Source organism: Canis lupus, chromosome 35 (genome assembly GCF_048164855.1).
Source record: "Canis lupus baileyi chromosome 35, mCanLup2.hap1, whole genome shotgun sequence".
In the NCBI taxonomy this organism is placed as follows: Eukaryota; Metazoa; Chordata; class Mammalia; order Carnivora; family Canidae; genus Canis; species Canis lupus.
Window position 1 is genome coordinate 14286203 of NC_132872.1, and position 21379 is coordinate 14307581.

The following is a 21379-nucleotide window of genomic DNA, read 5'->3' on the forward strand; positions in this document are numbered from 1 at the left end:
AAATAAAAATTAAAAAAAAAAGATAGATTATTTTACATTTTTCCTAAAAGTGAGGTCTTTCTATACCTGATTTTCTTTCCTTTAATGTGAATTGCCATATTAATGTAATCTCCCTCTTTCACAACATGGAGGGCTATACGTATGATAAGGTGAACAGTTTCTCTATTCTCAGAAGTCAAGATCTACTGAAAAATAAAATTTCAAAAGTTGCTTGGATTTCTTGCTTTGCTCCATTTTTTTTAAATGAAAATGAAAAAGAACTCTGCGTCCCATCTCACATGACAGTGATAACTCAAGATAAAGGTTTAATAATTATTTTATTTATATATTTCCACCAACTTTTGCCTGTCATATTATTCCAGGTATCACAGATGGATTATTTACAGTATTATCACATGCTCATCTGCATGAAAATCAGGGAAAAGAAAAGATATACAGAGTACATGAAGATGACATCTTATAGTTCACATTTACAGTGTAGTGCTTTGTAAACATACAGGTTATAAACTAGGCCTGTCCTATCATAATCCAGCTGCATGACCTTGGGTAAGTCACTTCTGTTTTCTCACTTTTAAATTATCTATCACCTGACTTCTCTACCTCATACTTAATTGGCAGCATGCAAAAATACCTAAAAAAATATCATGCATTGAAGCGTCAATATAATTACTGTACTTTGTTATGTTTCCTCATTTTAGAGTAAGAGTACCCATATTTCAATGAAAGGCATTTGTTTGCAAAGGGATCCTTTTAAGAGAACTCTTAGGCATTAATCTTACTGACAGTCTTAAGCCAATGCCTCAATTCTTAGTAACAGGGTATGATAGTGAGATACACAACAATCTTAAGTTCTAGTTAATAACTAATACAATGAAATGACTCAATAGATCCCTAAAATACTCCAAAAGTAATGAGGTAAAACCCAGGAGAAAAAAAGTCCATCGTGGCTTACTTAAATGATTTAAATCCAAGTGAGAATCGTGGTAATTGGGAACCAACTTTTACCTAAATTGAAGCTTATTTGTGCAGAAAAACATCAAAAGATAATCAGTGAAAATCATATTCTCTATGAATTTCTGAAAATTAAAATTCTAACACTTTTGTTTCTGAAAAATTGCTTCTTTGTCAAAACATCTGGCACAGACTACACTGCCCTCAAATCAATGTTGTAGCCAGATGGTAAAGTCCTTCGGTCAAATTTTTTAGAAAGAGTCACATTGCTTTTTAACTGTAAAGTGAGTATCTCCAGGGTTTCAAAATTCAAGGTACAACCTGGAGGATATTTATAATGATATGTAAGGGAAGACTTTAGCATGCAGAATGGAACTACATAATTATGAATATCTGGCAAACCGATCGCTATTTGTGTATTTATAGGGTAGAGTCAACATGATTATTATGAGTTTTTGGAACCCTGGAGGAGAAGGGAAATAATGTGGGAAGTGTCTTGTCGACTTACCAAGTACCATTAATGCAGTCTCCAGACTATTACTCCCATCAGTTCCTTAGAACATTTTAGCCTTTGCGGACTCTAAGCCTTGGATGGAACTATTCAGGGAGTGGTTAGATATATGCAAACAGTTATTATGCTTGAGAAATGTTCTTGTTTATCAAAGTGAAAAGATAAACATCACACATGCTGAAAATGTGAAAATAAGGGTTTCTGAGAGTTGTCAATCATTTCGGTACCAATTAAAAAGTATCTTCATCTGATTCAATGTCACTTTTCGGTTTGGTAAGTCTCTCCAGTTCTTCTCCATCCTAAAAGAAAGATGAAATCAGTAATTACAACAAACCTAGAAATGTGTAATTTTTAATGATTACTAAGGAGAAACACTGACAAATTTATTTCACTAAACTACAACTATAATCTAGTCAAATGAAATTAAATAACTACTCATGTTCTTAGAAAGTGAATTTTAGACACATAATGAGATTACAAAAAAATCGATATACATCTCAGTACTTGAATTCCAAAGTTAACAGGAATGCAGTAAGGAGCACCCTCTGCTGTTCTTGAAGGGAAATAACTAGTGGTTTGAGAAAGTATAAACTAGGTCATTACCTAAATCTGTATATATATTTTTTTACCTGAAAAGTAGGGCAAGCAGTGTTATCAGACCACTGGAAAAGAATACAGGACTTTTGAAATTATACTCTGGCCAAGATCAGGGTATTTGGGACTCACCCTTTTAATAATTTTTTCATCTTAAGAATCTGCTGTATCACCACTTCAGAGACATCACTGATGGAAAGCTCTACTACGAATAGGCAAGAGATTTTCCCAAAGAGAAATGTTCATTTTGCTAAGTACTTAATATTTTGTGTGTTCATGAAAATTGTAAATTTAAAGCTAGTTAGAGGGACACCTGGGTGGCTCAGCAGTTGAGTGCCTGCCTTCGGCCCAGGTCGTGATCCTGGAGTCCCAGGATCTAGTCCCGCAATCGGGCTCCCTGCAAGGAGCCTGCTTCTCCCTCTGCCTGTGTCTCTGCCTTTCTCTGTGTCTCTCATGAATAAATAAATAAAATCTTTAAGAAAAAGAAAAGAATTATAAGGAACTTGCAAAATAATACTTATCCAGGGTCACTGCATAAGTATTTTTCTAGGAAATATTTTTCTCTTACTCATGAAGACCCTTTTCAAAAATCACCTTCTTAATGAGGTAAGACCTAGCCTTCTGGCACACTGGGGTTTTAACTCAGGGAAAATCAAGGAGCCAGGCCTTCCATTTATATTTAACAAGACTTACTAATATCAAAGATCAACTTTTCTTATGAATGAGGTATATTTTCCTGATGATGGTGGAGTGGAAAGAGTAATGCACTAGGGATCAGACCTCATGGGTTTAGTATCTTTTTACATCCTTTCTATAACCCATGTAGTCTGAGTCTGTTTATTTATTTACCAAACCAGAAAGACTGGCCAGGGTAACCTGTGGGACATCTCCCAGCTCTGTGGCTTTATAATATTCTAAGATACAACTAACACAGAAGGTCCTTGAGACTGTGATTTATATTTTTTCTCCACCCCTAACAGCATTATCACAAGCCCTTGAACATGTAAAGCCCAGTGAATGTTAGTTGAATAATTTTTAAAAGTCACAGAAATCCAATGCATCCTTTGATAAAATAAGCACTGACTGATTTCTCTCCTTGTGTAACCATGTGTTGAATTTAGGAAGAATAGGCAAAAGGCAGCATCCTCCCAAACTTACCCCAGAGGAGCGCTCCCAAAGACTGCCACCTAGATCTCGGACTCTTTCTTGCCTAGGTGCATATTCCAGACCTTGAGGCTTGCTGGCTTTGTAAATAAATATGGAGAGAAGAACTGAGGGAGCTTCTAAGAAAAATTCTAGGGAGGGCCTGAAGTCAAAGACCAGCACAGACACTGTTGTGATGATGACAGTGGTGACCTGGGCCATCAAGACATGGAACATGTTATCCAGGAACTTCAGGATAAAAGCCACGGAGAGGCCCTGGAATGCAGTCACAAAAATAAGAGCAACTGAAAACACATTGTGGCCATAGAAAACCCCGCAGTTCTTAATCTGATTACGGTTACTGCCCTGAAGGCCCAGCGTCAGTCCATTAAAAAGGATGCCAAAGAAATAGAGTTTGCTGTTCTGTATGAAGATGCTTTCGGTGAGCTGGTTCCCTTCCTTCAGTATCTTTTCATTATAGATATTGGCCATTGAAGAAATAAAACACTGGACGATGATCAGCACATGGCCCAAGCCGAGACGGATGTGGCTAAAAACCATGGCTGTGGCGTTCCACTTAGCTTCAGGAAAAGTCCATGCCTTTTCCGTGCAGTTGTCTTTTCTGGGACACTCACTTCTGAAAAGAAGGCAGGAATTGGATGGGCTGAAGAAGGCATCGTGATGAAATCCATGCCCTGCCAGGTTATGCTGGGACGTTTCGGTCCCAGCAGTGAGAGCCACAATGGACAGGAACAGAATCAGGAGGGAAGCCCATTGTATCCAACTTAGATGCCTCCTGTTCAAAGAGGAAGAACAAGATTTTACTACTGGTTCCCTCCCTCCCTTCGCCCTGTCGACTTTCTACTGAAAACTCAGACACTTGAAGTACTTGGTTGAATAAACTAGACTGTTTTTGCTCCCCTTCCTGATTCAAGTTCAAAGGAAACCTGTTGGTGTCTCTGCTTCTTAAGCTTGGTATTTTTTTATTTACCCCTGTAATAATTGCCCTTTAATGTCATTCAGTCATTTCACCTCATTGTTAAGTTTCCTTTTAACTTTAGATTTAACTAAGTCTCCTTTTTGCCTCCAGAGCTGATCTTAGATCTTTGTGACAGTAACTTTTTGTCTTGCTATGAGGTAAGTTATGGCAGAGATTCTCAATCCGATTTCCACGAACATGAATTTGGAGCTTTAGAAATTGGCGAATCCTTGCAGTGAGTGCCAATTCTTCTATACAGGTGATTTCCCAGCCCCACCCCCATCAATCCCATAGACTCTTCAAAGCTCTGTCAAATTTCAAAGGTGTTTGTGACCCAAAAACTATTTAAGGAGGGAGGCTGCTCTTAGATCCATGGCCTAATCATAAAGCATTTTATAGCAAACTACTGGTTGGGATAGCACGGAAAAGAATATTTTTAGTGTTTCAGTTTACAAAGTCTTAACAATGCTTTATCTCTTTACTTATTTTGCCTAAACACAAACCACAAACTTGTGTGATATAGAAGACAAACATATTGTCAATCTGTTCTGTGGATTCATTCAGTTCAAAAGACATTTAAATAAGCAACTACTATGTGCCAGGTTACTATGTGCCCGGGGAGATAAGACTTGATCTCCATCCTCAAGGAATTTACACTTTAATAGGGGAAAAGCCATGAAACTAAATAATGCAAACATAATATGTGACAAGTGATACATAGAACCATTAGGTCACAATAAGGAAGGAACCCTTGAGTCCATAAATGGAGTCGGGTATTGTTTCAAAGAAAAAAAAATGACCCTTGAAGTGAAACATAAAAAATAAACTGGAATCTGCCATGTGAAAAGGTAGTTGGTGATATATCCAGCCAGAGGGAAGTCTATACAAAGACAACAAATGTACAATGTTGACTAAGGATAGTGGAGTAGCTGACACAGGTTGGGGTAGATAGGGGGAACAAATCTTCAAGTTTAAAGATGAATTAGTCAGATGAAGAGGGAACACACACAGAGAGAACATAAGTAAAGGAAGAAGTGTAAAGCACCAGGTAAGAAATGGAAGTTTTAAGACTTTTGGAGCATCTACTGGATACCTTCTATGGGTCGGGCAATTTCTGTTCTAAGGAAGAAAACAGTGCTCTGAGAGGTTAACAGACTTCCCTTTCTTAAGGTCATGTATTTATGAAAAAGCAAGGAGGGAATCTGAACCATGGTGTGCATGTCTTCTTTTTGGACCAATGCACCTCTAAGGCATAATGTTTAAGGAGAATGAGTTCCCAAGGAGCATATATACAGGAAGAGGTATCTGATATCACTAATGCTTTCACAGAGCGTCATGGATTGAAATTGATAAATGCACACAAACCTAGACAGCAGCACGCACGTGCACCCTATCATGCCTTCTCATGTATGCACTTTCAAACAACCAGACCTAGCATTTAGTTATGAGGCTACTATGACAGGAGGTCAGAAACTATGTACTAATTACATAAATTTCTACAGGTGTAGCTGGTATGCGGTAAGTGGTAGAAAGCAAATTGACTGGAAATAGAAAAGAGACATGAAAAGTATATGCTGGGCAGCCCGGGTGGCTCAGCGGTTTAGCGCCACCTTCAGCCCAGGGCGTGATCCTGGACACCGAGGATTGAGTCCTACATCAGGCTCCCTGCATGGAGCCTGCCTCTCCCTCTGCCTGTGTCTCTGCCACTCTCTCTCTGTCTCATAAATCAATCAATCAATCAATCAAATAATTTTTTAAAAAGTATATGCCCAATTTATAAAAACCATTATATAACCAATTATTGGATATTAAGACAAATAAGGTAATAATATAACTATAATTCCTTTAGAAGTTTTCCATTCTGAGAGCTATAGATTTTCCACTAATGCTGACATTGAGAAAAAAAGAATAAAATTAAAGTCTTAAACAAGTTAATCAGTACTACTGTAAACATTGTTCATTCAACATAATGATCCAGAAGAAGGTAAAAATTATTAAGGGTTAGGCTGAAAATGGTAGATTTTCAGCAAAGAAAATAAAGCTTAATAAATTATCCCATAAAGTCAGCTGATAGGTGCTCTTATAAATGACAATTCATGAAAGAATTTGCTTCTCACAGTTTAGTGGATACAACTGGTAGAAACTCACCTAACTGATTTCTCCACTGCCCCAGTAAATAATTTGTAAACCATTTGGATTTTTTTTTAGTATAAATGTTCATTTAATTTCAGTATAATAAAGACAAAAAAAAAAGCAACTAACTTGTCACACTGCACAGTAACTTTAACATAAAAGGTTTAAACTTATTTTGTCAACATTTTCTTCATTGTATATAGCTTTAAAAAAATATCAGAAATTTGTGATATAGATTTACAAACAAGGCAAGAACATACACTCTCACATTCCTGGTGAGTTAATTCTGCATTAAAAGGGCTCAAGTTATTAGTAATAAGATAGAAATTACAAGAAATCCTTTGACAGAGGTAAGAAACGATTTGAGCTGGAAATCATGATGGTCTCATTTCTTCTCCTAGATAGGCAAATCATATGTCTAAATACTTACTAGAGCCAAATCTATCTCAAAAGTTTGGGATATTAATTTTTCTTTGTTAATATTAAATGAGAAATGAACACTTAGAATAAAACTTTTTCGGGACGCCTGAGTGGCTCAGTGGTTGAACGTCTGCCTCTGGCTCAGGACATGATCCCGGGATGTGGGATCCAGTCCCACATCGGGCTCCTTGCAGGGAACCTGCTTCTCCCTCTGCCTGTGTCTCTGCCTCTTTGTGTGTCTCTCATGAATAAATACGTAAAATCTTAAAAAAAAAAAAAAAAAAAACTTTTTCGATGAATAAAGGATAGTAATATCCACCTTTGAAACTGAGTGCTTACAGCTAGAAGGCTATTCTATCTGAGGGCTTCTGCTCCCAAATGAACTGCTTGCTCACAAAGAGTCTCTGTTCCTAACTGTGTTTTTGCCAGGTGACCTCATTATTGTAATTAGATATTTTAATGATTACATAAATGATAAATTATGAGCAAAAGAAAAGGACTGCTGTTTTTATGAAAAGTTGCTTTGGGAAGACTATTTAAAGGCAAAAATTACTTCCAAGATAATCTGCCATCAAACTGGGTACAGATGAGCTAATTTTAAGATTAGAAAATAAATAATAAAAATCTACAATAATCTACTTTAAAAATATTTTTTTAAGAACTTGCTCTACTTTAAAGAAACTGAAACCAGAAAGCATGGATGATGTATAATGAATGTAGCTTCAAGAAAGACGCCAAAAAACTCCCAATTAGTAAATCTCACAAATTCTCAAAGGCCTGAGTCCTTCAAAAGAATGAACGGACATTTACATTTTAAGCTGTTTAAAGTATCTTGTTGTTTTAGTGATTGATCACTTTGAATTTTCCTAATAACTGACAATTAATTTCAAATTCTGTCAGATAAGAGCATCTCTACCATTTTGGTGATAGTAAAACAGGACAGAACATGAAAATAATGAAGTGGAAAGACTCACAGGACTTTAAAAAAAAAAACAAAAACTGTAATTTCTTAGTAGCACAGTGACCAGAATTATCAAGTGAATGATTTTGGAGCAATGCTCGTGCCAGTGAGTGGCACTTTTATTTTTCTGCTGATTTGGAGAGTAACTAAATGTTATTATAACTTCTAAGACACCCATCATGTATCAAAATGTTTTTCATTTTTTCCCAAACAGCTTCCTTTTGAAGATATCAGAGAAATTTATACATATTTTTTAGATGAAGGTGCTTGTTGTCTTTTGCCCCCAGATCTCAATGTTCAGGTTGATACTACTATTTCCTAAAGTCTAATTAAACAAGATAATACAACTTTGCCATGCCTTAAGAGCAAACCAGTAAGACTCCAAGGCAAAATGCCTGTCACCAGTTTCCACTGTGGACCAGTAGCTACACTTAAAAAACAAAATCTACACATTCATATGGGGTTTCTCTAGAGCATCCATTAAGACATTTGATTGATGTATTTTTTTGTACCACACTTCCATATTTTTCCAAATTATTCTTGCATTAGTCACTGGACATTTTTCCTAGACTGTGTAGACTTACACTCTTTATCTATAGGAGAAAGGTATTTGATGGCTCTGCTAAAGTCAAGTGTAAGACAAAAGCTTTAATATTCTAAATGTAGGTGGGAGGAGTGGGTAACAGGGTGATGGGCATTAAGGAGGGCACATAATGTAATGAGTACTGGGTGTTATATACAATTAAGGAATCACTGAATCTACCTCTGAAACTAATAATATACCATGTCAAATGAATTAAATTAAAAAAATGTAAAATGAGTTATTTATGGCAAAAAACATTAAGAATATGCGGTAAGACTCAATCTGCTACTCCTGAGTCAAAATTTTATTGCTAAGGGTAAAAGACCATTAAGTGGTTCACAAAGGGCAAGACTGAATAAGGAAAGCCAAACAAACAACATTTAAAATGTCTTAATAGATAATACAGTACTTGGAAGACATTCTCATAAAAAGACAGTATTGGATTTATTATATTCTGTTAGCACTACTAAAAGTAGCTTTCGTGATGATTTGTGAATCAGTCAAATTAAAATTCCCTGTAGGAGCTAAGTTAGTGCCTGTAAAAATAATAAAAATGGAGTGATTTTATTGTCTGTTTAATTAACTTCAAAGGATTCAAAACAGACATTTACAACAAAGCAAACACAGGTCTAGAATTTACTGCTCTGAATATTAAAAGTAAAAATATGTAAAAAAGCTTTTTGGAACTTTAGTTCCTAACAAGGTTATTATTAAAACCAGCAACAATACAATTAATTTTATTACAATTAACAGTATTAAAAGCAAACATTTTCAGTTTACAGTAAAACCAGATTTGGATTTGGTTACACTACAAATTAACTTTCTTAATACAAACAGTTAAATGCTTAATGCTTTAGCAGGGCCATCTCTGCCATGTGCTAGTTCTCTGCCCTGAAAGGGGCAGTTGACTTTGAACTTGTCCCTCTGCCTCAAATCCTGCCACCCCACATGCTCCCTCCCCTGTGGTCAAAGCCACCTAAATGCTGCAAAATGCCCGGTGGTTCTGTGCACAGACTCAGATTGGGATGAATCTACTGATGAACAGGGACAAGAACTTCTGCCTCCTAGGGTTATTGTGGGGTAAGTCTAGATAGAAGAAAGGTCCTTGGTTCAGCCGTTGGCCCTGAGGAGTCCTTACTGTGTTATCTTTTTTTTTTTTAATATTTTTTATAATTTTTATTTATTTATGATAGTCACACAGAGAGAGAGAGAGAGAGGCAGAGACACAGGCAGAGGGAGAAGCAGGCTCCATGCACCGGGAGCCCGACGTGGGATTCGATCCCGGGTCTCCAGGATCACACCCTGGGCCAAAGGCAGGCGCCAAACCGCTGCGCCATCCAGGAATCCCCTTACTGTGTTATCTATCTTCTCACTGTTCAGCTGAAAGCCTGCCTCCCTGGTGCCTACAAACGAACGGGCCAGCCCTGGATAAAGCCTTTCTGGGAGGCCCCCTACCTGACCTTTGAGCCTCAGCTCATGCTCTGCAGTGTATTAAAGAAATAAATAAAAATATTATATACAATTAAGGGCACAGCTAGAACTATAGGCCAATTCTAAACCTGGAAATACATACTTTGCATATTTTTGCTTTGGTAAATTCAATTTTAAATAGCTGTAACTTTGACATAATAATAATGTATTATATAAATACCATGTGTACCCATAAGCTGTCATTTCACTGGGAAAAAAATTTTTATTTAGAAAAGCCCAACATGTGTTTGAGACCTCTTTATGAGACTCTCTTATTAAATAATGAACTTTTTATTATGTGGCAGAGCCAATTTTTTTCTCCATGGACATGTCTCTCTAATTTTATGAGAGGAATCAATATAAAGATATTACTGTTTAATTTCTCAGAAGTCAATTTTTTATCCTGTAAGATGACTTTTATGTTGATTTTAAAGACTTCCAAACATTTTTGGAATAGCATTTTGGAATAGTTGAATTATTGTCACAATTCATAAATAAAATGAAGAACCTGATGCAAAGCAAACTTCAGTGCACTCTAACATTTAACCTGGATGAAATATGACTTTCATTTTTCCCCCCCTCTCTCATGTCAACAGTTAAATTGAAGACTTCCTCAGGGTAAAAAAAAGTCTTTCAAGAACTCCATATAATTAAGGTACTGAATTCATCATGGATTCAACAAATATTTACTGAGTATCTATGTACTAAGCCATTCACCCTTTTGTACACATAAATTATGAAAGCACATATTACGACATGGCATATTGAGAAATAAGAAATTAAAAGGGAAAGTGAACACAAAATTAAAAAAAAAACAATCACAACAAATATAACAAGAAGTTAATTTTATTTTTATCATCAGCATCAAGTAACAAAATAAATTGGAGTCAAGTACCCAGATCCCATTCTACCTTAGAACATTTTGGCCTTTGTGTGGCAGCAGAGCCTATTTACCTAAAAATGTTTATTTTATTCAAAGGTCTTCTTGGAGAAAGGAAACACTGGTGACAATATTTTTAAAAGTTAAAAAAAATCTATCATTCTTATTAATTGTAATTTTGACTAGATTCCTCATGAAAATCCTCTGCCTATCAGAGCTCAAATTATGCACTTTGAGCATAATTATTAACTATTTGAGATGAGTATAGTTAATAGCTAATAGTTAATAGAGAATAGTTAATAGTTAATAGAGAATGTACCACTCTTTATCATCTCCAAACTACAAATGACAAATGTATTAACAATATTTAGGACCTTCTTGGTTCCCTACCAAAGTATAGAGATTCTGGGAGGAAAAAAGGCTCACAAATTCTTTGTTGAAAATTTGGCACTAAAAATTAAAATAAGCCAATTACCTTTTGTCTTGTTTTTTTTTTTTTTTTTTAAATGGTAAGAAAAAAACTTTTCATACATCTAGTTGCAAAGATTTAGACGGGCCAGCACTGGAGTTGCTTTCTAGACGGGTTAAACAATTTTGTCCAAAACACAAAGCCAGTTAGGAATAAAATCCAGGCCCTGGGACTTGGAGGGTTCAGTGCTCTGGGTATATCATCTGAAATAAGGCTGCACTGTTTTAAAGTATGATATATGCTTTCAGAGCAAGTTACTTACTTCAGCACTATCCTGAATAGAAGAGCTGTTGTTATAATGCTAAAATTTGAGAAGATAACAGCCATGGCCTAGAAAGAAGAAGAAGATAGAGTTACAATCCAAACAAAGTAGTGACCTCAGAAATCTCCCAGTTTGCTGGTTTACCTGACAAAAAAAGCTTTTTGGTCAAGAACCTGAGAGGTTACCAGGGCAGCTATTTCACTAGAGGATTAAATTCCATTTTTATTGGGTGTTAAATTTATGCAGATATGACCAAATTATTGTACAGGCTTCAAAAACATTTTTAAATTCAGTTTAATAATCTGTATGTACAGATCTGGAAATGCTTAGAAATTCGAAATGTCCAGGTCTAGAAATAACAGCTACCTTGTTTATGAAGCATCTTTTTCAAGCTCCTCAAGTGCTACTTTTCACACTGTTTCCAAAGGTATAGGGAAGGCAAGTACTATTAGACCCATTTATACATTAAGAAAATTGAGGTACAGATTTTTAAACATCTTTACTATTGCAGGAATTTAATCAGTTCTCCTGGCTGAACTGCAGTGACTTTGTACCAGTGATTCAATACCAGACTCCTATTGGATAGTCCTTTTATTTATATTGTTCTAAACACTTAGAAATGTGTTAGCCAGATTTTATAAAGGACTCTTTTTGTGCATTCAGTCATATTTCACATATGAGAATATTAGCCTGAACATGTATATATTTTGGCTGGTAAGTATGAAATTTCATCATTGCTCCCCATGATTGGATCTGACAACCTTAACAATTTTTAAAAACAAATCCTACGTATTGACTTCACTTTGCTTTTTTCCTTGCTGTCAGTTTAAATTGACTAAACTCCAAAGAGTATTTTTCAATAGTATTATATAAGCAGCAAACATGGCTAATGTGCTGGTGAATTAAAGAAATAAGAATAAACCCAATAAAAGCCAGCAAAAATTCCAAGAACACAACATTGTTGTTTTCCCACTGAATTTTTTATGGGAAGCACTATTTTAAAGATTTCTCAATGTCCTCCGGAGATGAACGTTTATAAACCCCTGGGTAAGGGGAAGATGAAGAGCTGATTGGGAAAGTAAGTGGCTGGAAGAGGGAGTAGGCAGTGGCTCTGATCAGTCACAATAATGGTGCACACATATCTAACACCAAGCAGCCTGGCTGACCCATGAATTCTAAAACTGCTTTCCAAGCAACAGCACAGAATAAACAAAGCACCAGAGCTCTTTGCCCCAAAACTTCCATGCGTTATCTATTTAATTCTTTCCAACTAGACTTGGGCATGGCAATACACAGAATATACCATGTGATTGATTTTGTAATATCTGTGGTTGTGCATAATGGGGAAGGAAGAGAAAGGAAATAAGCTGGAAGAAGAGGGAAGCTGCAATTTGCTTTCATATTGGTGATGTGGGAAAGGGACATAAATATAGAGGTAATTTAAATAAAATACAACAGACATGTACTCAATGATGTGAATAATCATGTTGCTGGGTACAGGAATTCTCAGATCTGAAAAACAAAGTGGAAGTAAGAACTTACGAGAGAACACATTCTTATGTTCAAAGTACTTACTAATAATAACATGGATCACAGAGCTGAAAGGAACTTCAGGTGATCACAGGGCCCAGGTTCCTGCCTTGGGTTGGTATGGTAACGTTATCCTATTTTACAGACAGACTATTGACACTTACACTAGCTGGGGGTTGCCTGGTTACACACCTTCCTAATTGTGCAAAAGAATCAAATTCCTGTTTTCTACTTAGTGCTCTACTGGTTCCTCTTTCTTGTCCCACTCCCAAGCGGATCTGGCTATATCTAAGAGGCTTCACATAGAGAACTAGTGCCAAAGAAAATCCTATTTATCATCAAAACGCCTAAATCTATTCTTTAAAGAAATTTAAAACACATTTTGGCAACAATGGCAACAAGAATTTTCATTTTATAAAACATTAGGGGGAAAACACACGGTAGTACTGAAAAAAGGAAGACCAAATTTTAATTCTGATTATTAATGATTTCTCAATTGGCATGGAGGATGCCAAGAGAGATAAGAAACATCCCTAGTATTATCAGTTATAGACAGCATTTAAAGCTGGGAGAATGTATTTTCTACCCCTAAAGACCTTGCTGCTTAAATGACAGGACTAACAGGAAAAAAGTCATGCAAACAGAATGCATATATCGCATGAAAGTAGATATAGGAAATAGTAGTACACGGAGTATACGATTTTCTGAGTTCATTGTGGACACCTGTTTGGAAGTCCTGAATGCTGAAGTTAACAGAGGTTGGTGACCACAGGACGGCTAGGAAACAGGCAGACTGACTAAGGTTAAACAACGAGAGATGACTTCACACTCATTGCCAGGGGGCAAGTCCTGCAAAACAGTCAGCACAGCTTTCTTCAGCAACATTTAACAGCGAGAAAATGCGACAAGCAGAGTGGTAATTCAGTATTCCAATGATTCCGATGATTCTAGTCAAACCTCAGGAAGACCACTGAGGGCAAAGAGAAACTAACGCTGACAATGAAAATGATAAAAAAGATTAGTTCTGGGATTCATTTCTCTACGTTTTCCCAAAGCTGTTTTCTATCATAATTACTTACAGGCTGAAGGTAGGAAATGACATAGAAGACAATCAAATTATCCAGGAAATAAAGAAAGGCGGGAATGGACCACTTCATGAAATTACAGAATTCCTTCCAGGAAGCACATCTCAAGTTTCTACTTTGATGATCTTCTAAAGAAAGACAGACAACAATAAACAAAGGATCTTGATGAGAATGCCCATATTTTTAGACGAAGTAAGTTGTATTTGATTACTGATATAATTCTTTGAAAGAGGCTTAATGAATTTGCTTTTATCAGTGACTATTAGCCTCAAGAAATCAAAGGCAATATAAGATTTCATTATTGTCTCTCTTCAACCTACCACCATGCTCAACTGATAATCAGCAACACCCTCAGGAATACCTAATTCCCGTTAACTTGAAACATCACTTAAAACATCTCAGGATACTTACGGTTTCCCTTACTACTATGAGAGCCTAAAGCCAAGGGAGAGAGAGCAAGAAGCTAGAATATAGAGAAAAAAAAATTCCCAGCATAAATCTAGAGGGGACCGGGAAAAGACGCTACCAGGTAAAAATTTACATATATGGGAGTAAAGAAAATTAAATTTTACTAATCCCAGTATGAGTTATGATCCCATCTCTAGATTTCCAAAAACTTAGGAAAAGGTATTGTAACAAGAAAATGTAAAAGAACATGCAAAAATAGAAAACAATTTAAGTATAAGCTCTGCCAATAATGCATAAATTTCATGAGATTAAGAAATGTATTCCACCAAATAGAAACTTTTAAGAATAAAAAGAAATCTTCCTGGAAAATACCTTTAATACTCTAAATTCTACTTTACCATACATGTGAAGGCAGATCAAAGAATGGAGAGCTAAGGCTTAATGATTGGGGAATCAAGGTGGAGAATATATAGTACATGTGAGGAGCCACAAACGGCCAGATGCTTTAGATGTGAGGAAAGGATGGGTATCTTTGCTTGATAACTGATGAAACTGGAACTCAGAGAAGTTAATATAATCTCCCCCAGAACATTGTGTCTCTGCCTCTAACCCACTATACTACCTCCCCTGTAGGAAATGAGGACTGTTTTTACAATATGCTACGTATTAAATCAGACAGCAGTGATTTAGAAAATCCTAAATTTGAATAAAAACTAACTATCTATGTGACCCAACACAGGAAGTAGAGCAATGGCCAAGACAGTAGGAAAACAGGAGTTGGAGTCCTGGCCCTGCCCCCTCCTACCCACCACTGCATAACATTTTCTCTTTGATCCTGCTTCTCCACTTGCAAAACATGGGTAATCATACCTACGTTTGTATCTTAGTGTCCTCATATATAAAATTAGTGGGCTAGACTAACATCGAACGTTTCTTTTAGTTCTAAAATGTTTTGACTCTCTCATTTTTAACAAGTATAGAGTACCACTTCAAGACTCACCTTTCTTTACAACCCAGAATGACACAAGCACACAGAAAACTAGTTTCACCAATTCTGAGCACACATTCACGGTAGTTGGAAGATAATCATACTTGTTTTCTGAAAAGTAACAGAAATTTTTTTAACTATAAATTTTGTTCTATATAATGCTTATATGCAGTTGATATTTTATAACTGTTTTAAAACTTTATCCAGCTGGCTTGTTTTCTCTTGGATTTTCTAATCAATTCACCTAATATTGATTTTTTAATCAATTCACTATCCCCACCGCATTGTTTTATTATTCTTGAGTTTGATAAATAGGCTTCTAATGTTTTCATCCAAGTTGCTGATAAATATGGGGAAGAGGCCTCTTTGGGGTATGGCATTAGAGATGGACTTTTAAACTGACCATTAATTAGCACTCAGGGACTGACTCATCAAAAGCTATGAATTTATCTGGCTGAATTAGGACCCAGGCCTGGTTCCTCCTGTGTCATTTGCTAGAATCAAGGTACACTGTCTGTTTCGCATCCTGGCATGTACAGAAAACAGCATTTGTTTGGCACTCTGGGATAAACAGCACATTGGCGTAAAAGAAGGAAGTTATTAGAGGCAAGAGGCAACTGCCCAGGGCTCTGGCTACCTCTAGGGCTGAGAGGAAATATTTGACATATCCAAACCCACTGACAAGTTGGGAAGATAGTTCTTAACTTACAAGTCAATTTAATTAGGAAATGAGGTGAGGTCAGTATGCCTTGGTCTTAGTTATCACCTCTGTCTATTCCAAATGCTGACAAACAACTTGCTGTATAATTTTGCTACGGACAAACATAAACTTTATTAGGTCCTATTTTAAGGAATGCATTTCCCCCGCTTTTGAAACATTTGCTTGTTTCCCTTGGTCATGATATGAAAAACTAAAACTGGCCAAGTACAGGGGAAAAATGCCAGTTCAACATTCTTTCTATCCAGAACATTTTTTTTCTTTTTTTCTGTGGTTTCCCTTGACCTTCTCAACCTAAGCATAGTCAATTCTTTGTTCATCTTGGATCTTGTTGCACTTCCTATAAACCTTCATAACAGTACTCATCATGCTGTATTATAGTTACTTCTTCTGTGTATATCATACCCTTAGAACGTAAGCTCCTTATGAGAACAGGCCCATGTTAGTCATCTTCATATAACTGGCAGGTAACAGTATTCTACATCTAATAAATGTTCACTTGAATTTAATACTTGCCTGTTATATTTTCTCCATCATTCGAAGCCTAGATAAAGTATCTCCTGTTCCCTTCTCTGAGCTTAAAGCTAGGCTGAAATCATACTCTGCTATCTGCCAATAATACTTTGCACTGAGCTCTATGAAATACACAAGAGCAAACATCCATACAAGAATGAGGGGGGCTTCAGGTTACAACTCTCAAACTCTAGCCACTGCTCGAGAACTCACTTTGGCTTTTATTCATTTATTTTTAAATTCTATTTCTGTCATGGTAGATCCCAAACTATGACTCAGCATCACGTCAGACTTCCTTCCACATACCTTCTGCCCTCACTCGTATACCTTATTTACATCGCATCCATCCTTATCCATCTGTTTAGTCCAAAGAGGGGCCATGATCCCCCTATGACCCATTCTTCCCTTTAAAACTTTCCTTTCTCTTCAGGAACTTTGCTCCAATAAATACTTCCTCTGGATTCTATTAATTGGTTTCCTCCCCTTGGCCCATAAGTATGCTCAAACTGTCCCATCCAAAAATAAAATTTAAGGTCCTACCCCTGCCCTAGTGACCATACTTTCTTTTTCTTCCTAAAATAGAATCAACATTCATTATCTCCATTTTACCCACTTTCCATTCAGGGCTAATTCCCAAGCAATCTGGTTTCTGATCCCAACACTTTATACAAACTTCCTAGTCTCTGAGATTATCAAACATCTTCTAATTACTAATTCCAAAGGGCATGTTTTAATCCCTATCTTATTTGATGGTGCAATTTCCTTTGCCTCCAAACTCATTTCCTTCCCTTCTACAAGTCATGAGCATTTAGTTTTCTTATTTCTCTAATGATTCTTAACATCTAAGTGTCGGTATGGCTCTTAAATGTTGGCATTCCTTGGAGTTCTATCCTTGGCTCTTATTTTCTTATTCTGTGTGTTCTGCTCCTATGGTTTAAATGTCAATTTAATATTAATGTCTCCAAATCTGTATCCTGGAACATTTAATGCTCACTAAACATATCCACACAAATAACTACCTCCTATTTATAAATTTAATTGGTATTTCCTTCACATATGTGATTTGCTAGACAGCGTAGAATATTGCAATGAACAAGGACATAGCTCCCGGCCCCGTGGAAGGTACCTAACTAAAATTCTGTAATCTTTCTGAATTCTGTCCAACCTGCTTTTTCCTACTAGTAGCTTCCATCTTAGCTAAGAACACCATCAATCAATCTACTTAGGATCCTAAATCAGAAACTTTTGAACTATCCAATATATCACATCCTTTAATCTCCACATTCAATACATTCTCTGAGTCCTGTCTTTTCTATGTTTAGAGTATTTCTTGAATCTATCCTCTCATCTCTATCCCTACCTCCAAAGCCTTGGTTAGTCTTCATCTGTGGCTTGAATTTGCAATAATCCCGACTGGCTAATTTGCCTCCAGTCTCTTCTGAGTCCACACTCTAACCAGCTACCGTAACAGTCTCTCTCACTTTGTTTACAATCCTTCAAGCATGCCCTATCCCCTAGACTCTAAGGCCTAGAGAATAAAGTCAAAGTCCCAGCTCCTTAGCACATGAAGTCCTTAGGTATCTGATCATGACTTTCCCCTCTGGTCAAAGACCTCTTGCCCTTTTCCTCCAAGTCCTTAAACTTTCTGCTCAGTAATTCTAAAGTAGACATTCTTACAATTCATCCTTTTTTCTTTACGTATCCATTCATTTCTATGGATTGTTGCTTCTGTTTTGAATACCCCTGCCTACCTGTCCTCTTGTGGATCAACATCGCCCTATCAGGGAAGTGTTCCCGGATCCCTTTGCACTCCACGTCATCGTCTCCCAGACGGAATATATCACTTCCTCATCTAACCTATCTGCATCTTTGGTATAGAACTGCGTTTATTCTACTGTATTTTTAGGATGTTTCACACGTATGGCTTTCCTAATTAACTGAGTTCTTGAGAACAATGTCTAAGTCTTACACACTTTGAACACTGCTACTAATACTTGGCCTTGTGCCCAAGAGATAAATGTTAACTGAAGTAAAGACTTATATACACATCTGTCTCCCGAAGCAGACCATTAAGGGTCATAGTGTGATGACTTTATGTGTCCTCAATAACTAGTAAGAGGTTCTCAATACAGCTTTGTAGAATTAAACTTTAAATACTAAATTCTTACATAAAACAAACAAACAAACACAACACCAGAAGGGGTACCCGGGTGGCTCAGCTGGTTAAGTGTCTGACTCTTGATTTCAGTTCAGGTCATGATCTCAGGATCATGAGATCAAGCGCTGCATTAGGCTCTGCACCAAACATGGAGCCTGGTTAAGATTCTCTCACTCCCCACCCCCCGCCCCAAAAAAAAAAAAAGGCAGCCTGGGTGGCTCAGCGGTTTAGTGCCGCCTTCATCCCAGGGCGTGATCCTAGAGACCCAGGATCAAGTCCCATGTCAGGTTCCCTGCATGGAGCCTGCTTCTCCCTCTGCCTGTGTTTCTGCCTCTCTCCCTGTGTCTCTTGTGAATAAATAAAATCTTTAAAAAAAAAAAAAAAAGATTCTCTCTCTCTCTCCCTCTGTCTGCCCCTCCCCCACACTGTGCACAAGTAAGCTCTCTCTTAAAAAAAAAAATACCTCTTTGGCTAATCATTTCAAAGCTAATAACCTCTACTACCACACCGATGTAGTAATTAAGACAACACCTCACAAATGCCAAGTGACCACGTATCTATTTCAAAGTAATTTATAATTACACATACTGCTACAGACCCAAAGATACCTGTTGATTAATGCAATAGTCAGATGTTGAGACCTGTTCTCTAAAGGGTTTGATGCTGTACTTGACTAACCCAAATTTCACTCAGTTTCAAAAATTTTTCTTGCGGAGGAATGAAGCGTTACAGAATCAAATTTACACATGCCTTATTGTTTACATGAAGCAGCGTACCTGAAAGGGTATTCTCTCTATTTTACAGGCAAGGAGACCAAAGACAGGAGGCAGGATGTGTGATTGCATGGAAGTGCTTCATGTATTCCAAGTCTTAACTTACCTTCATTGGCCGAATATTTTACCAGTAGGATTCGACTTGAACTTAAGGCAATGAATACGGTGCCTAGCAGGAATGTATACATTGTTGACCAGGAGCAGAACACAGGGCGGCCACAGCACTTGCTTTCCATTGCAGTGTTTGTTAATTGCCTTAAAAAGAACATCTTGGTGAGCAATGCTCCAGGCAGATAAAGCATAGCACAAATATCACGGACAAGTGAAGAATGGAAAAGGTATTTTGTAGATGTCTGGCTACAGTTCTATCAAAACCAAGAAAATTGGGCAGCCCGGGTGGCTCAGTGGTTTAGCGCCGCCTTTGGCCCAGGGCCTGATCCTGGGGACCCGGGATCGAGTCCCAAGTCGGGGTCCCTGCGTGAAGCCTGCTTCTCCCTCTGCCTGGGTCTCTGCCTCTCTCTCTCTCTCATGATTAAATAAATAAAATCTTAAAAAAAAAAAAAAAAGAAAATTGAGAACAAGACAAACTATGGGGAAGGGGGGTGGGGAGGGAATGAAAAAGAGTCCCAACTGGATAGGAGGGGCAACCTGAGAGACAGAAAGAAACGGCAGTGCCAGATCTTAAGTGCTGCCCAAAGTAGCAGGTGAGCAAGCGACACTCGGGGACCGCGCAATTCTGCAGGGAGCGGCTTCAACTTCCATCCCTATTAGCAACTTTGCTACAGAGGAAGAGATTTTCAGATTTCTGTCGCTCTCCCCGGCGGCAGCTCTTCCCTAGAAAGATGGGGGGCGGGGGGGGGAAGAGCTGGCTGGGAAAGATTTCGTTACAATAATAAGCAGCCAAATGCAAGTATTTGAAACAAATCAGAGCTGAGAATCTGTACTCGTGCTGAAAGCAAAAAGAGAACTCAGAAATCAAGGGGCTGGAAGATCGTCTTTTGATATGTTGAGGAAACTAAGCTCTGGGCTGGGTCACTTGCCCAGGGCCTCCCAGAGCAGGGATGATGCCCCGGGCCTGGGAGGCCGGGGAGAGACGGACAGCCCACCTGCGCTCCAGCGTGGAGCCCTAAGAGGCGCCTCCCTAAGCAGGGAGGCAGGATTCCCTCGGGGGGGGGGGGGGGGGGGGGGGCGCTGGTCGCACATGCGCAGTGGCGATCTCGAGCGGCGCGCGCTCCCCTCCTACGCACGCGCACTTCTCTGCCAGCCGCCTGAGGTTACCTCCGTCCGTCCGTAGGGCTTCTGGTAGAGGAGCGCACGTCCTAGAGCCGGGGTAGTGGCCATGCAGCTCCGCAGAGGCGGCAGCGGCTGTTAAGGTCCATAGCTGCGGAAGCCATGGGGAGGAAGGAAAGGCGAAAAAGCCTCGGCCCCCGACCCTCCTATTCCGGAACGAAAAGCATAATAACGTCCGGACTGGGAGAGAGCGGCCCCGGCACACAGTGCGCACGCGCGCCCGGCGTTCCGCTTCCGGGAGGAGGGGCAGGAGCGTCCTGAGCCCGCCCCAGCGCGCCCTTTCTCGCGTCACGTGTCGGGGAGTCCTGGGTCACGTGAGGCCCAGGTGGCGGCGGAGCTACGGCGAGAGAGAGAGAGAGAGACGGGGAAGCCGGAAGGGGCGCGAGTGCCGCCGAGGGGAGCCGACAGCGCCTGAGAGGCGAGGGGTGTGCGTGCGCCCGCCGCCCGCCGCCCGCCGCCCTCCCCCCTCCCTCGCCGCCCGCCGCCCGCCGCCCTCCCTCGCGGCCCGCGCCGCCGCGCCTGCCTGGGTGGCCGGCAGCGCGCGCCCTGCCCTCGCGGTC

The 21379-nt window shown here is 38.7% G+C and overlaps 1 protein-coding gene across 8 annotated transcripts in view; it reads right to left on the minus strand.

Moving 5' to 3' along the window:
• SLC35A5 (solute carrier family 35 member A5) overlaps positions 1-21073 on the minus strand; it is a 35783-nt gene extending 14710 nt beyond the window's left edge. For 4 of the 8 annotated variants that reach the window (XR_012024206.1, XR_012024205.1, XR_012024204.1 and 1 more), the window contains exons 1-7: positions 20808-21072; positions 19636-19784; positions 15380-15478; positions 13966-14099; positions 11357-11424; positions 3215-3995; positions 1460-1761 (exon numbers count right to left, since the gene is read on the minus strand). Coding sequence is in view for 4 of the 8 variants with exons in the window: in XM_072811655.1 (XP_072667756.1) it covers positions 1693-1761; positions 3215-3995; positions 11357-11424; positions 13966-14099; positions 15380-15478; positions 19636-19765 (1281 nt within the window). In the remaining 4 variants the exon portion in view is untranslated. Of the gene's footprint in view, positions 1-298; positions 1762-3214; positions 3996-11356; positions 11425-13965; positions 14100-15379; positions 15479-19635; positions 19785-20807 lie in introns of those variants that run through there. The other 4 variants (XM_072811656.1, XM_072811655.1, XM_072811657.1 and 1 more) reach the window with 4 other exon arrangements.
• Positions 21074-21379: the final 306 nt, after the last annotated feature.